General features: G+C 38.7%; 1 protein-coding gene across 1 annotated transcript in view; it reads right to left on the bottom strand.

Annotated features, from left to right (window-relative positions):
- Cblb (Cbl proto-oncogene B) overlaps positions 1–16999 on the bottom strand; it is a 201183-nt gene that overhangs the window by 46935 nt on the left and 137249 nt on the right. The window contains exons 10-11 of the mRNA XM_055593944.1: positions 14383–14586; positions 2896–3081 (exon numbers count right to left, since the gene is read on the bottom strand). Of these exons, the coding sequence (XP_055449919.1) occupies positions 2896–3081; positions 14383–14586 (390 nt within the window). The remainder of the gene's footprint in view (positions 1–2895; positions 3082–14382; positions 14587–16999) is intronic.

The raw sequence follows: 16999 nt of genomic DNA, 5'->3' as shown, positions 1-16999 counted from the left end.
TATCTATCTATCTATCTATCTATCTATCTATCTATCTATCTATCTATTTCAATTTATTCACTTTGTATCATGGCTGTGGTCCCTTCCTCATCTCTTCCCAATCTTACCCTTCTTTCCTCTTCTATCACTATGCCCTTCTCCTAGTCCCCTGATAAGGGAGGACCTCCTCCCCTACTATCTGACCCTAATCTCTCAGGTCTCATCAGGGCTGGCTACATCATCTTTCTCTGTGGCCTGGCACGACTGTACCCCCCAGGGGAGGTGATCATAGAGCCTGCCACTGAGTTCATGTCAGAGACATCCCCTGCTCCTCTTACTAGAGAACCCACTTGGAGACTGAGTCTATGGGCTATATCTGAGCAGGTCCTCTCCATGCATGGACCTTGGTTGGGGTATCAGTCTCTGCAAGGTCCCCAGGGCCCACTTTCTTTTTTCTTTTCTTTTTTTGTTTCTCTGTTGGTCTCCTTTTTGAGCTCCTGTCACCTCCAGGTCTTTCTATGTAGTCATCAGGGAGATGCAAATCAAAATAACCCTGAGATTTTACCTTACACACTCATCAGAATGGCTAAGATCAAAAAGTCAAGTGACAACACATGTGGAGAGATTGTGGAGAAAGGGGAACTCTCCTCCATTGCTGGTGGGAATGTAAACTTGTACAACCACTTTGGAAATCAATCTGGCTCAATCTTAAAAAAATTAGAATAGTGCTACTTCAAGATCCAGCTATACCGCTCCTAGACATATATTCAAAATATGCTCAACAAGGACATTTACTTAACCATGTTCATAGCAGCTCTATTCGTAACAGCCAGAATCTGGAAACAACTTAGATGTCCCTCAATGGAGGAATGGATACAGAAATTGTGGTGCATTTACACAATGGAATACTACTCATCTATTAAAAACAAGGAAATCATGAAATTTTCAGGCAAATGGTGGGAACTAGAAAAGATCATCTTGAGTGAGGTACCCAGAAGCAGAAAGACACACATGGTATATACCCATAAGTATATACTATGAGTACTCATAAGTGGTTATTAGACATATAATATAGGGTAAATATACTAAAATCTGTACTGCTAAAGAAACTAAACAACAAGGAAGACCCTAGGGAAGATGCTCAATCCTCATTCAGAAAGGTAAATGCAGTAGACATCGGAAGCAGAAGAAGACAGAGCACACGACAGGAGCCTACCACAGACGGCCTGTGAAAGACTTTACTGATGGAGGTATCAAAGTAGAGGCTGAGAGTCAAAGCCAAACTTTGGGCAGAGTGCAGCAAATCTTATGAAAGAAGGGGAGATAGAAAGACCTGTAGGTGACAGGAGCTCCAAAAGGAGACCAAGAAAGCCAAAAAACAAAACAAAACAAAAACAAAGAACAACAACAACAACAAAACTGGGGTCTGGGGCCCCTGCATGGACTGATACCCAAACCAAGGACCATGCATGGAGAGGACATAAAGCCCCAGCCCAGATGTAGCCCATAGACTCAATCTCCAAGTGGGTTCCCTAATAAGCTTCTTTTATTACTAATAAAAAATTTAAAAATTAATGAAAAGTTTACATTAATGTACCACAATAAGAATTTTGAACAAATGACAATATAGATGAAAAAGTTCTAGAAATCATATAGGAAAGAAGTAGAAAGTTAAAATTATATGCTTTGGGTATTATCACAGTAGCACAGCAATGACTACTTTATTGTAAATTTCTGTGATTCAAGAGACAGAGAAAAACCTATAATACGGTTTCCATTGCTTCTTCACCTTTAAAAGAGAAATGATTTGAAATATTTAAAGTTTTAAAATTCTTTCTTGTTTTCCTCCTTGCAGTTCAATGGAAGGCACATGGGTCATTTGCTTTGGCTGTTCTAACAGTATTACAAGAACAGTGAAAATCTAAATGGCAGAGCAATTGCTGACAGAACCACAACTTTCTGGTCTCTTAAAATGGAGAAAAACAAGAAACAAACAAACAAACAAACAAAAAACAAAAAGGAATATCTGTCAGTTTAACTGTGAAAGGACAATATGAACATAGGTACTCCCAAGGGGAATTCACATGTGTCTTAGAGTTTTTAGTTTTTATTTAAACGTTTATTTAGTAAATGCTTTATGCTTTTCACATTAGATAATGTCAAAGAACAAGAATTTGTCATATGTCTACATAGTTCAAAGTTCTATCCTGGACCATGTAAGAGAAGGAAATGTTGTTAAATGTATTGTACTCCTTAGCAATCCTAGACAGTATGCGTTATTAGCCAATGGTACTTTAGTTTTTATAAATTTACATTTAATAAAGCAAAAATATGCTCTTATTATTAAATTTTTAAAAAATACACATAAAACTAAAATGAACAGTAGGCTTAAGTTAAAATTATGCCCTTAATATTTAACAGTGAAATAATTACTGTGCAAATATTGTAATTTGTTGTAATTAATTCCCTAGGTTTAAAGAAAGTACGTATGATTCTGTTTTCTGAGTCACCTGGAACATGGGTGATAATGCATCACGCCCCGAGCCCTTATGCAAATATACTCCCCTTGCATTATTCTTGTCAAGACATTATGAAAATAAGTGTAAACAACATTTGATTACAATATGCAAATTACTGTAATGCATATGATGACCTTTTAAATCCATTTTACAGAATACTACACCTTACACTGCTATTTATTTTAGCAAATCAGGGGTCTACAGACATGCTCTGAGTAATTATGTAACATTTATAGGAATTTTATAGCAATGAAGCAAGGGAAATAGCAGCAGGCTTGCCATAAACAAAATGAGAAACTTACCACAGTGGTTCCGAAACAGTTAAAAGCCTAAGAACATGATGGCACATGGAAGACCTGGAGAGTTGTCTTCTGTGTTCCTGAGGGCACTGACTCACCTTTGGGGAGCCTGTGGGGCTGCCACAGGGTGAGCGCACGATGCCTTTCTGAATGAGATCCAGGCGGGGAGGTACTGGGGGCAGGCTGAGGTGGGGGATCTGGAGTGGGTCTGGCTGAGGCTTTCTTCTCTGGGCAAGTGGGGAGGATCCTGGCGACGTGACTGGTGAGTTCTGCCTGTCAGTGCACTAGGAGAAAAGCAGAGAGCTTGCTGGGAATCTGTTTGTAAAGGGGACAGATTCCTGTCCTTGCTGGGGTGTACAGCAGGGCTGGCCTGCATACTTGTTAAAAGAAACACTGAATAATAGATCTGGAGGTCTCAACGTGGCCCTGGAGGGGAGGTTTATGAAAGGAACAGACTTAAAGTTTTTCCTCCCACATTGGAGGGAGGGCGTCAGATAAAAGCACATTGGAGTGCAGCACAATCTAATGGAGGCTTCCTTTCCACAATAGCTCGGTATCCTGGGAGGAGACCACAGTCACACAATGCAGCAGTGATCATCCCTCTGGGCTACCTCCGGAAAGAGACGATTTCTACACTGAACTTCTTTATTCCATACACCGTGCACTCACTGCATGTTGCTCATGGAAAACCCCGGGATCAGGTCAGCCTTAAAAGAACTAGACATGCAAAATACACACATTTAGAGCAAACATTTTCTCTTTTCTTAAGCTGTCATATGAAAAAGAAATGCTCTGGGTGAAAGAAGAGCTCCTTTACGGGCCGTTCGGCAAATCCCGGAAGGTCTGCACTTGTGCCGTCAGCAGTCAAGATCCTATGCTGCCTCAAGTCTCCATCTTCTCTGGGAGTCACTGCACAGGCTACACGAAGGGGCTGGGGAATTAGATCCCCTTTGCAAAGCACTGACGAAGATCAATTGAGGGGCCACGAGGTAAGCAGCCAAAGGTACGGTACTATTACATATAGGAGTTCCCTGTCCTCCCCTAAGTTCAACAGAGCTAGTCAAAGAGGCCAGGATATGACAGCAGTGTGTCTACAGATGGGTACAGAATGTGGAGTAATATTCAGGGGTAAAGAAGAATGACTTACTGAATCTGGGCTCACATACACGGAAGCTCCTACTATCCAAGACAGGCAGTAAAAGACAGATGCTGTAACACATTCTCTATGTGAAAGTGAAAATAGCTCATCCCCAGGAGAGCAGAATAGTGGGCCCTAGAGGGTAGGAAGGGGAGGTAGAAGGGTGTTTGGTAATGGATATGAAAATGTATCTAATAGTATGAGTTCATTTTAGCAGGCCATAGGACAGGGCAGAGGATAGCTACTGTCTGAAATGGCCTCACAATGACTTAATGAAGCAGAGGGCCACGGGCTGCCCGCCAAGGAGATGTCAGGAACTGGTAACACACCGGGGCTAGGCAGCTAGAAATTCATGTGCCAACCAAAGTTGTCATATTGAGGACAGTATGAAATAACATGTTAATTAAAAATGAATAGGAAAAAAGCTGCGTGGTACAGCCGATAAAGCCTGTGCATCTTTCTCCTACTGCTTATCTACAAGGTTTCACTTCAACCAAAATAAACAAACAAAAACACTCCTCTTAATATAGCTTCCTTAACAGTGTTCAAATAACCTTAAACATCACAAGAATAGATTAAGAGTATTGTGCTACACATATACGTTAAAACAGAAACACTTGGTGTATTATTTGCTCTTACTAACACTGATTAATATAAAACTGAATTTAGAACTTACTTTTCTATGATTATTTAGTTTTTTGCGACAGAGTCTAAAAGACAGAAATCTCTAATTATAATGTTAAAGTAGTTTAGGAGTTCATGTTTAGAAGTATGCACATGGAACAGCTCTTGTTGATCAATAATATTTTACTGGATATGGTGAGAGTTTCCACACATCTTTTCAATTTTCTATTTATTTCATGTGTTAGCTCTCCAATGTAGACAATATACTTTCACTCTGTAAACTCTGAATTAATCCCTACAAATAGGTATTGATGGTTGTTATTTACCAAAGCTGTCTGCTCTATACTGGTTAGGAATATGCCAAGAGAATTTAGCAGCCATTAAAGACTATCTCAGAATACAGTCCTGAAGTCACCTTTGACGGAAATACTGGCATTTAATAATCATTCTGCTGCTGTGGGGACTTGTACTGAGCTCACTGTTTGCTATTATTAAGTTTGATATGATAAAGAACATTAGAATTTTTTTTTTTTTGAGACACTTTTCTCTGTGTATCGCTGCCTGTCCTGGAACTCATTCTGTAGACCAGGCTGGCCTTGAACTCACAGAAATCATCCTGCCTCTACCTCCTGAACTGCTGAGATTAAAGGAGTGCACCAGTGCCACCTGGCTAATATTAGACCTTCAAAGAAAGCTTATACAGCTTTTCCATTACAGTAGATGTAATAGAAGAACTCACTGAGAAATTAACTCATGTGTGTGGCACTAACACGCAGAATTTATTATAGGATAGCCAAAACCATTCACACCGGGGAGAATGGACCATTCTTTCAAGTTAAGGGAGGTTAGTAATATATCATTTCTTTATCATGATTCCAGGTCTGTGTTACATTTAATATTGTCCTTGCCCTCAGAACTTTGGGATAACCCATACTTTTTTGTTTCAGCTCCTTTTAGAATCCACAAGCCTTGATTTCTGTCTCCAGGATCACCTCATCACATTATGTGTCTAATGTGTGCCCTGTGTTGAGACATGGAGTTGTTGAGCACAACTTCTACAGGAGGGGGCTTAGGGACCCTAGCAATGTCAGAAACACAGTGGATTGTTTCACGTATTTATACCTACCAACTGTTCCCTAGTTATTTGCTTTAGCTACTCTTTATTTCTCTAACAACATCTGCTCTCTGTTTTATTACTTAAGAAACAATGCTAGTGGGTACCCTACAGAAAGTGGGATCCACATTTGTGACTTTAACAGAAAATCTTCACAGAACAAGTCAAAGATGAGAGACATTTAAAATTCCCTGCCTCTTGCTCAGCAATTGCTAATAATGAGGGAGGCCTCATCCCATTCTAGTCACTTTTCATTTTATCCACACCTTTAAAGAATGACTTTAGAAGAACCTTTAATAAGACCCATTATTATGGAAATGGCAAAACATCTGGTAAGGAGCTCAAGTCCAGGCATGTTATTATAAAAATGGAGCAGGAGAAAAGCTTCCAATACCTAATGAGAGTTCTAACAATACAGCGATAATCAAAGTCGTCTTATGATACTTCTAGCAAGATCTCTACTTAATGAATTTTTTATTTGAACAAGGGAGATGCTTGTATTATAATAAGGAGATGAGAAGAACTCGGAAAGTCAATATTTTTCTCTAAATGCATGAGAATTAATGAATAGTGGTAAATTTTTTAAGCACATAGAATAAAATAAAATATTCTATGTGTGTGTATTTTCTTTGCTTCCAACTGTTATTTTAGTCTTTATTTATTGCATTAATTTGTGAGCATAACTAAGAAGTGCAGAATGTTATTCAGAAGTTATACACAATGGCAATGTTTATATTCATACTCAAACATTCACACATGGTTTATGGTTTAAGCACAGGTAGCTAATGTTCTCTATTTTGAATTATCTCTAGCACTGGCCCCATTTAAATCATAAGCAAAAGGTCATATAAAGTACAAGGTATAAAATCTATATAGCCTTTCCCTCAGTTTCCACAGTCAAGCTCCCAGGGGCCTTAACCTGTAAAAACTTGAAAGAACTCGAAATGAGACATTTGGAAAAAACTCAAAATGAAACGAACAGTACGCATTCCTTGCTCTTCTCGGGAAGAACGGTGTGAGCGCTCTGTACCACACTAAGGACGGATAGTGAACTCACTGTGGAGTGAGGCCAGCTGGTTTCTTAGACACTTCGCTTCTGCTGGGTTAGACCACCATGAGCTTATAAAAAGAAGGTATTTAATCTGTGACTCATGGTTTCAGGGGGTAGTAAGGTCCATGACCAGTGTGGCAGGGTGTATGGCAGCAGGTAGGCATGGCGCTGGAACAACAGCTGAGAGCTCACATCTGAAATTGACAAACAAAAGGTGGAGACGGACAGACACTGGGGATGGTGTGGGCTTTTGAAACCTCCAAGTCCAACCTCAGTGATATACCTTCTCTAACAAGGCCACACTTCCTAATCCTTCCCAAAGAGTTTCACCAACTGAGGAGCAAACTTTTAAACATATGTGCCTGCAGGAGTCATTTTTACTCAAACCGATACAGGTAGTATCTGTGTTCCACTGGTAACTTCTGTCCATTTTCAGATTCCACATATTAGAAATAATAAAGAGGAGGAAAATGGTTATAAACTTATAAACGGAGAAAGAGTTAGGGGGATGGGTGACTTTACAGTCTGTCAGGGAAGCAGCCAACAAAATTGCCAGCAGGGTCTACTTTACAGTGATACAGAATGTGTCACACACAGCTGTAACCCCAAGGGCACATCTCTATTAAAGTAATAAACTCCGCTTCGCATGCAATGTGACCTGGCTCTCTTTCCAGTGCCTCTAGTAGAGGGGCATGAATAGCTGGTGTATGAACAGCTGCTACAATCTTTAAATTTCTTTGAAGTTTTACCTTTTACCTGAAACATTGCTGTGAATTTCACAACTTGATGCAAGTATGTGTATGATTTTAATTTAAATTTGTCACCCCCCCTCTTCCTGAAATGCATCCTTAACTCCTGTCGCAGAATGTAAATTTCTAGAAATAGGTTGTGTTGAGTGTGGTGGCTTCATATGCCCTTTGGTTCACTCAGCTGCATAAGCAATTTTGAGCAGGCAGGGAAGGGTGACATGTGACTCAGAAATAGTTCCACAGGAATGGCTGAGAAGCAAGAACACTCTGGGAATTAAAGGAATGAATTTCAGTCAGTGGAAAAATGCTTTCGCAGGAAACCCCTATTTCTCCCTGTATCAGGTAGGGTTTTACAAAGAACAAGCAATTACTATTTGGAGACTGTGGCTCTCCTCCCTAATGCAAAGAATTCTTTATTTTTAAATGTACTTCCAATACAGAAAATCAGAGTAGCACATGCTTCCCTAAATTCCTTAATCCTTAGAAGAGTATTTAGGCTAACAGCTTGGCAGCTTCACATTTTCTCTGAGTTTTAAAACATGAAACAGGCTTCACTAGTAAATTATTTTAATGTAGTCATGTACTAAAGGAATAATGCAGTATTACCATGTAGGTAATAAGATACTACAGAACACAAGCAGTTTTTTTTGCTAATTCAATATAATTAGATCTTAAGATGATGAGTAGTAATTCTAATAAAGCTTGTAGACATCTCAGGATATTAATATTTAATTCTCAGAAGGACAGCAATATTCTAAGGAGTACTCTAAGCAATATTCTAATCCAACAACTGATGCTTAGCATTTGCCATGCATTGACACCATTCTACTGACTTTTCTAGTTTTAAGCCATTGAACCTGATCAATGTTATATACTGTGCATATATATATATATATATATATATATATATATATATACACTGGTTATATAGTAAAGCCGGACATGAGGCAGTGTGACTCAGCATGATCCAGCGCAGCTGAGTTAAGAACAGTGTTAGCAGGACATTCAGCAGAAAACCTTGCTCAAAGTGGTCAGAAATACCAGAAGTCCCTGAAAATGAGGAGAAGGAATAGTCTTGGCCCCAGGAAGTTGATATTCTTTTAGTCCACACAGACTCAAGTTTGAGTGTAAGAGTTTAAACGTGTGCTTTTCCTATTATGCTATAAATTCAAATAATTTTGGAGCAAAGTACAATAATGCTTGCCAGGTCACCTAAAATGACATAGGTCACATGATGGCTGGGGGGTTTGTTGTCTATGAATAGGAACACTGCTACTGCTCTGCATGGAGAGCTTTAGGCAATCAGACAATTAAATGTCTGACATGGAGCGTGTGAGAATGGCCCATTAGCATCCATTATTGTGCCTGTGGACTGCAGCAGGAGAGGTGGGACCATCTCATTTGTTGGCAGGGGACCACTGACTAGCCCACTCAGTGCCAGCAGCATCCACACCCTTTGTTACCACAAATGTCTCTTGATATTTCTAAGTGACCCAGGATGCCTCAGGTAAAGTCATATTTTGCCTCTGGAGGTCTGTTCTACACCTTGATTTTCACGTCAGTAGCCAGTTTTATCATTATGGCTCCAACATGTACTCGAGTCTCACTGAATACTTAGAGGCTGAGCGCTTCCTAATCTACTGTGAAAACCCAGGAGCTGGACAGAGAGATGCCTTCCTGAGGATCAGGAAATTCAGAACTGTTTTCACATCTTATCACTATGAGGTAAGGCAGTAGGGAAACAACACATGAATATTAAGTGATACTGACATTCAATTGATGAGACAACAGTAGGAAAATGCTTTAAAAGATCAGAAAAATGTCTAACCTTTGCTCATAGCTGTTTTTCTCCTGATACACTCAGCCACTTACTAATATTTTATTTTACATTATTTGTTGTGGCGTTCGGATTGAACATCGGACCTCATGCATGCTAGACAAGCACTGTACCAGACAGTAGTATAATAAAAGCTGTTTTGTTGTTGCTTTGTTTTTTTATTTTTAAAAAATATAATGCTTAACGCTACAGAATTAATTCAAGTTGACTTACAAGCTGAGCCCATCAATTATTTTATTTATATATAATTTATTAATTCTTCTCAGATATTTTACATATTTGGTGATCAATGTATTCCACTCAAGATAATTGCTAATACGCTGTTAAGAATTTACTGTTTTATTTTCCAATACTAAGAAGCTATCTGAATAGGAATGGGTATCTTATTTTCCCTGATGACAGAGCAGATTTGTGACATTCTCACCCATCACACCTGTACAAATTCCTAGGTTCACAACATACAGACCCAATTACTTGGAAAATCTGACAGTTCAGAAATTCAAGTAATGACAGATTTGGGCAAAACCTTAAAACACCTTCCAGTTAAATAATAAAATACCTTCTATCTAGGAAAGCAACCAACTCAGTGTTTTACAGAATTTTGGGCTCTTTCTGCTTATTGGAAAAAAATCACATAACTAAATATATTTAACTTCTTAAAGAATGCTAAGGAAATAATCTGTACATACAACTTACAAATACCAGATGTGGGAAATCTCCATGGTAACAGGAAAATACAATCAGCTCAGTTCTCTATGTAATGATGGAAGGATTATTAATTTAACGAAGGCAAAAAGCTTAAGACAGACAAGAACGATTGCAGAAAACAGTCATCAGCCAGTTCATGAAAGGAGAGATAGATGAGCAATTGAAATGAAAGATAAAAATTGAACCTTTCTGCTGTGCGGTGATTGATAGTCACTCTTGAGTTGGGAAAACGGGGCATTTTAAAAATAAGAGAATAGAAAATGAGTCAGTGGTGATTATAAAACAGGAAGAACACGCATGAAGAGTGGGTTGGTGTCAAAGTTAGCAGTCTTTGTTGATTATTTGTTTTCAAACTCCTCATTGGATAAAATCTACTCTCCTTAAAACATTATATGGAGAGTAAAACAAAAGACATTTGATCAGGTAACTGCCCCAGGCAGCAGATGCACATGGAGCTACTGGTTTACTTGAAACAGTTACTGAGTATGTCTTGGTGACAGGAACAGTAGGTGTGGACTGGTTTCAGGAATCCATAGTCCTTTATGATAACTTAACACAATGGCTGTATGTATAAAAACAGCGATAGAAACATGATCTTACAGTGATTTTTCCAGTTATTCAGGAAGAACTTATGCTTGTATCCATACCAGAGTGTAGAATATGTTCAAAGTTAAATAGCAGAGGTTAGTGAAATAATACAAAAGTCATGATCTGCTTAGCTGACTAGAGATCCATCAGTAGACGTAAGTGACTTTTAAGTAAATCATGCTATCGAATTAAAACCAAATAACTGTAATGTAATTGCATTTTAAAAGTATCTGACTTCTGTAGAAGAACGGAGCACTGAAGGTCACACAGACTTATTAAGAGACACAAGCTATGAAAGCCAGAGACTGTCCTCTTGGGGTTAACACAGAGGATTACTGTGAAAATCTCTAATTTTTCCAACAGACACCTCACAGGGTTCCAGAGGTAGCAAATCAGGAAAGGCTGTAGAAGGAGGAAACAGACCTGTCCCCTCACCTTGTACACTCTGCTCTCAGTTTGTGTCACTGAAGTCATAAAAGAAGAGGCCCCAGCTTCACTTTAATTCAGGGGAAGCAGACTTGGACTGCGGCTATTGACAAGCTGATATAGGACAAATGTTTTTGTTTGATTTTTCCTTCTCTATGTAGCAAGGTAGGCAGAGTTCTCCAGAGAATTATTCTTGGAGCTAAAGCCCTAATCTCCCCTTGGAATACTGGAAAAAAGCTGATTTAGTCAGGAAGGCAGTAATGCCTTCTTCCTGGCTAGAAAGCTTTACTGCAGAGAGGTCTGCTGAACCTCTCCAGCTGTTGTGTTTCTCAAATACTTTCCTGCCATCCCAGCTTATGCAGGCAGTCAATAAATAGTTTAAATTCACCCTGAATCCTATTCTTGGGCCAACAAGCTTTCTGAAAGGGCCAGGTGAGACATATTTTAGGCTTTGAAGATCAAGAGATAGGAATCAAAGTGACTGCATAAGTGCTTCATTATCACCTCAGTACATTCCACCTGATACATGAATTGCTACTTCAAGGGGAAAAGTGTCATCACTCAACAAAGGCAATGTTACAAGCACTCACTACTTTACCCTCACTGCCATGTTGCATCTTTCTTCTCGTTTTTTGAATGTGTCTCACAGGACATGAGATATGGCCAGACTGGCAGAACAGTGAGCTAGGATTCAGATGTCCTCTCGATGGAGCAAACATCATCTCTGGTGTGCTAATGTAGCTCTTTTTACATGTACAAGGTGCCATGATTTCTCCTAATTCAAATCATAAAGTGTGTCATGGGGCATTCTTAATTTCAATTAATATGGGCAATAAAAGACCAGTATTTGTGGTCTCGCTGACCTGACAATGTGTTAGCATTTGACATTTGTGATCTCATTTGAGCCTTTCAACAGTTAACGTAGCAAACTGCTGTTGCTGTCCTGCTTTACCAGAGGAAGCCAAATGGGAGGAGTGTTAAGTAATACACTTAAGAAAATTCTAGTTCTGTCCTGTAATAGAGCTGGTACTTCGCCCCTTCTTCCTGAAGGCAGAATTTTAGTTGCTTAAACACTCAAATCTTAATTCTCTTTGAGGCTTCTTTCTTCCTTATTCATCATTTAGAGTTACTGAGGAATAATAACTTTCTCTTGGGTCAAAGAGATCATGTAGTTAAAACAAAACAAGATAACACTCAACAGCAGTCATCACTGAAAGATGAAATAAGCAACAGTCTCTGATTTAGCTAATGGAACTTACATAAATCTAATAGTTTGAAGAACTAACATCACCAGCCCAAAGCTGAATGTGAGAGTAGTAACAATGGCCATATCAACCTTCATATGTAAAGTCTTATACGTAGAATTGATAATGAGATGCATGAGGCCAGCATGGAACTCGGACAGAGAAAATGCAAGTTTCCTTTCAACAGAATAAAAACAGCCTCCTCTGGACTCTGCACCAATTATTTTCTTACTATACAGCAATAAGTGCTCACTGTGAATAATGTGAAATGATGCCGCGAGCACCACTCCACCACAGTGGCAAATGGGTCTCCTTAAGGTGATGTTGGAAAGCTTGTAGGCCAATTGTAGCTGAATTCCAGAGGGATGAGTATTGTGGCTGATTAGTCATGTCTTCAGGAGCCAGGAGAGAGATGGTTCCCTCATGGACAGATGCTCCCAGACCAATCAATCCCACTTCTCACTTCCACAGCATAAAATTTCTCAATGTAATACAAATTCCATGCACATGGCTATACAAATAGCAGTCTGAGATCTATCCACCATTTCTGGTTTCTAAACTATTCAACTGGGATGCCAATTCTTTTGTGAAGTAAACACCGAGGTTCAGTAGCACCCACTCTTGGTTCATAAGGTCAGTTTTTCTAAATTAACAAGAAAGCATCAAATTAAAGTACATTCTCAGAGATGAATTTTATGGGACTTCTTGTAAACTGACCACCAGGATATCATTCCTTTTAAGAAAATAAATATGCTGGACACTTCTAAGTGTAACAAAAATGTTCATCAAGTACAATCTTACCATTTCAAACAAAAGAACTTCCTTTCTTCATTTTTTCTTCATATTTGTTAAGCCCATTCTTGGATGTTTAATTCTATACAAATGTTCTCACCTGCCTCTCATGACGTTTAAAAATCAGGGGGTTACTGTTGGAGGTTGGGCCTAATGCTAATTACTAGTGCTAAAGATCTGGTTACTGCCCGTCTGATACACCCATCCTTGTTTGTGTATACCTGCTTAAAACATTATGTGTGATTGGTTCATTAAATGGCCTATACCTGGGTAGGACAGAATGAGGTAGGCATGGCTAAGGGTCCCCAGCTTTTGAGGATGAGAAAATCATGAGAATCAAGGGGCAGATTGATCAGAAGAGGGATGGAATGAGGGATGATGATGGGTTAGTATGGAGAAAAAAAAAACCGATATGGTCGAGGAAAAAGGACTCCAGTAATGGCATGGAAAGGCCCATGGGCAAGTATCATGGGATTATGTATGGAAGGTAGACCAGATGAGGAGGATTAAGGCAGATGGCATTGAATGGTGGCTGGAAGATGGATGGATGGTGAGGATATTGAGACAGTGTAAGGAAAATATCTGCCTAACCCAAGGTAAATAAGGCAATTATAAAATCTCACAGGTGTCTATGTCTTATTATTTGTGATAGTGTGTTAGTTAATACTACCATGATAATAATAGGCCTAATAATAGACAAAATAAAGCCCAACACCCATTGTATTTTTAATTTACAACAGACTACCTTAATTGATCTATCATTTCATTAGCTGATCAATGCTGCTTTTAGAGTTTAATTTTTTTTCTTTTTTTTGAGAATATATAATCTCACAATCCCCCCTTTTCTCCCTCCAAACCTTTCCAGAATCCCTGTCTTGCTCATTTTCACAGTCATGGCCTCTTTTCTTACTAATTGTTGTTAGATGCACACACACACACAAACACACACTCTTCTAAATATGACCTACTCAGTCTGTATAATGTTACTTGTATGCATGTTTCCAGGGCTGACTATTTGCTATTGGATAAACTATTGGTGAGCTTTTCCTGGGAAAGACTGTTTCTCCCACTCTTAGCATTCCTTAGCCGTCTTTAGTTATTTGTGTAGGGTTGTGGCTTCACAGTCTTTCCCCTGTTCACTCTGGTATATTTATTGTTGTCCTTGTTCAGCTGATATTTAGGCAGTCATGCTGGAGAGACTTTATGGGTGTAGCTTCTGAGATTACAGAAGGAGGAGAAGATCCACAGTCCTCTGGCTCTTACAGTCTTTGCCAACTTTCCACACTGCTCCCTAAACCTTGTATTCTGGTTTACCTTTCGAACACTTGCCAGTCTGTTCATCATCAAGGTCTCCTCTCGATCATCATCGTCATCCAAGTCAAGCATGGGCATGCTGAAAGGGTCAATGATGCTGCAGCACCTGGAGCCTTCGTCTCTGGGATCAAAGGGGTCCACAATGATGGGCTCAGTTCCTTTTATCTCACAGCGGCAGAAGGGGCAGCCTTGGCCATCGGACTCCTAAACAAAGAAAACACACTGACTAGTTCAAAATAATCCAGAGAAGTCTCAAGGTTGTACATCTACGAAATGTTTAACGAGTTTGTGGATCACGGGTGAGATGTCTTGATGAAGCAGTTGAGTCAAAGAGTCAAAGAGGTTTTCAGACAACCTTGGCATTAAATTTACCAAAATGTAAAATTCCTTAAAAAAAAAAAAAAGCTTGAACTGCTAAAGGAGCTTAACTTAATTTTCACAAGCATTCATTTGTAATTCTAATGAACAAGGCTTTTCAGTCTTCAGATACTGAAAAATGAATTATGTCCCTCTTCAAAATAACAAGGCTAATTAAATATTCTATAAAAAGAACATCTTGGCAAAATTAAAAATGACTAAAGCAATAATAAATAATAATCAAAGCAACCTATTTGAAATCTACTTTGGAAAAGTTCTTGTGCATATTAACTGTGGGTAAATATTTCTCCTGAAATCCAGTAGAGTTTGTTAAATCTTGATTAATAAGGAATGAGTTGGGAAAATAGAATAGACTTGAGCAGTAACCATCTACGCTGAAAGCTGTATGGTCTACATCTCACATATCCCCTAAAAGGCTCACGCATTGAAGGCTCAGTAACCAGTGTACAGTGTCACCTTTGCGACATGAGGCTCAGTGGAGGACACTGAGGCATACTCGGTGTACCCAGGAAGGTGTAGTTAGAACACTGTCCGATTCCAATCCTTCTCTCTGCTTTCTAGACGGCAACAAGTGAACAGCTTTGCTTTATCACTGGCCCAAAGCATTGAAGCCAACAAACCACAGCCTGAACCCTCCAAAGCCATGAGCCAAAATGAAGTGTTCATTCCTTAAGTGGATTTATCTTAGAAAGTTTTCCCTCATCAGTGGCAAGCTGACTATTGCAGAGCCTATTGTCTTGATTTTTTTTCATATGGAATCTAACACTGTATATGAATTATCTCCCAACCCAGCTTTCAAATTAGAGGCTTCAAAAGATTTGTTCAAATACTTCTGGGCTAGAAATGTATTTATTAGTGATCGCTAGAGGTATTGTTGAGCTTTCCAAATTCATGTCTCTTAAGTTCTGAGAGTATTAAAAATTCACAATGGGGAGCAGACAAAATGAGATGTTCTCTTACCTGCCTTCTAGAGACAGGAGGTAGAAGACATTTCAGCACCTTGGAAGTTTGTATTATACAATCAATTTAGTATTACATTTCCAAAAGTCAAAAGGTGAAGGAACAAACATGATAAATTAGTCTTATTTTGCAGCCAAATATACAGAAGCGATCCAGTATTTAACTCAGGCCTGTTGTATTGTACCCACTTGGCACATTGTTCACCTGCCTTCAACACTGTGGGTTTAAAAGTATTGAAAAATTCTCTTCCTCTTCTCTCACTGAACAGACACCAGACACCAGTCTACTTTGAAGCAGATACCACTGGCCTATATTTTCCTTTAACTTTTCTTGGACTTACAAACTAAATACCTTTTTTGCAATATGTAATATCAAAAAGGAAAGGAAAAAAGGTCATTGGATTACTTAATGAAAAGAAACTGCAACATCCCCTTATTTATATGTTTTAACACAATTAAAAAAAAAACTTTGGAATAGTAAAATCATCTATCTATCTATCTATCTATCTATCTATCTATCTATCTATCTATCTTTAGAAGAGAGAGATAGGGAGGGGATGAAAAAGAGGGAGAGAGGGAGAGAGAGAAGAGAAGAAAGAGAGAGAGAGAGAAAGAGAGAGAGAGTGCATATATACCAGCCATGTTCAGAACTGATGGACATAAATGCTTTGTGACCCATAATTTCACACACAATAAAAACAAGACTGAATTCTTCCATTTTCGGTAATCTTACTTTGGTATTTTTAACACTGAGAAACCTTAAAGAAATCTAAACCTTCTTATTTTGATTTGAGAAAAAGAACCCGAAATTTAAGGGAACAGTCAACTCATATTATCATCAGGATGAAATCTCCTTACTATAAAGGTTAAAATCTGTACTGTGTGTCTGTATTGGCATTTCTGTATAGATCTACATTACATTGAGTCATTCAAAAAAGGTAGCTTTTCATGTGTGAGCTAAAAAACAACAACAAAAAAAAAAAACAAAAACTCACGCTCTCTGTAACAAAAAATGTGTGGCAAATGAATGGAAAGAAGATTTCTGAGTCCTATGTGGACATTTTATTTATAATAGAATTTAAAAATTATTGTAGCAAATTAAAATACAGAGTATAATGAACCCATGTATATGCACTGCCCAACTTGAACAACCAACTCATGCCTAGTCTGTTTCCTCTGTGCCTTCAGGTCTCCCACTTGTCAATCATTTTGTAGTGCATTCTACATTTTATACAAATTCAACACATATATTTTAGTATGGATACCCAAACACAAGAAAT

The sequence above is a fragment of the Psammomys obesus genome, unplaced genomic scaffold, assembly GCF_907164565.1.
Source record: "Psammomys obesus unplaced genomic scaffold, mPsaObe1.curated_primary_1811, whole genome shotgun sequence".
NCBI lineage: Eukaryota > Metazoa > Chordata > Mammalia > Rodentia > Muridae > Psammomys > Psammomys obesus.
The sequence above is the reverse complement of the archived record's forward strand: the minus strand, read 5'-3'. Positions and strand labels throughout refer to the sequence as shown.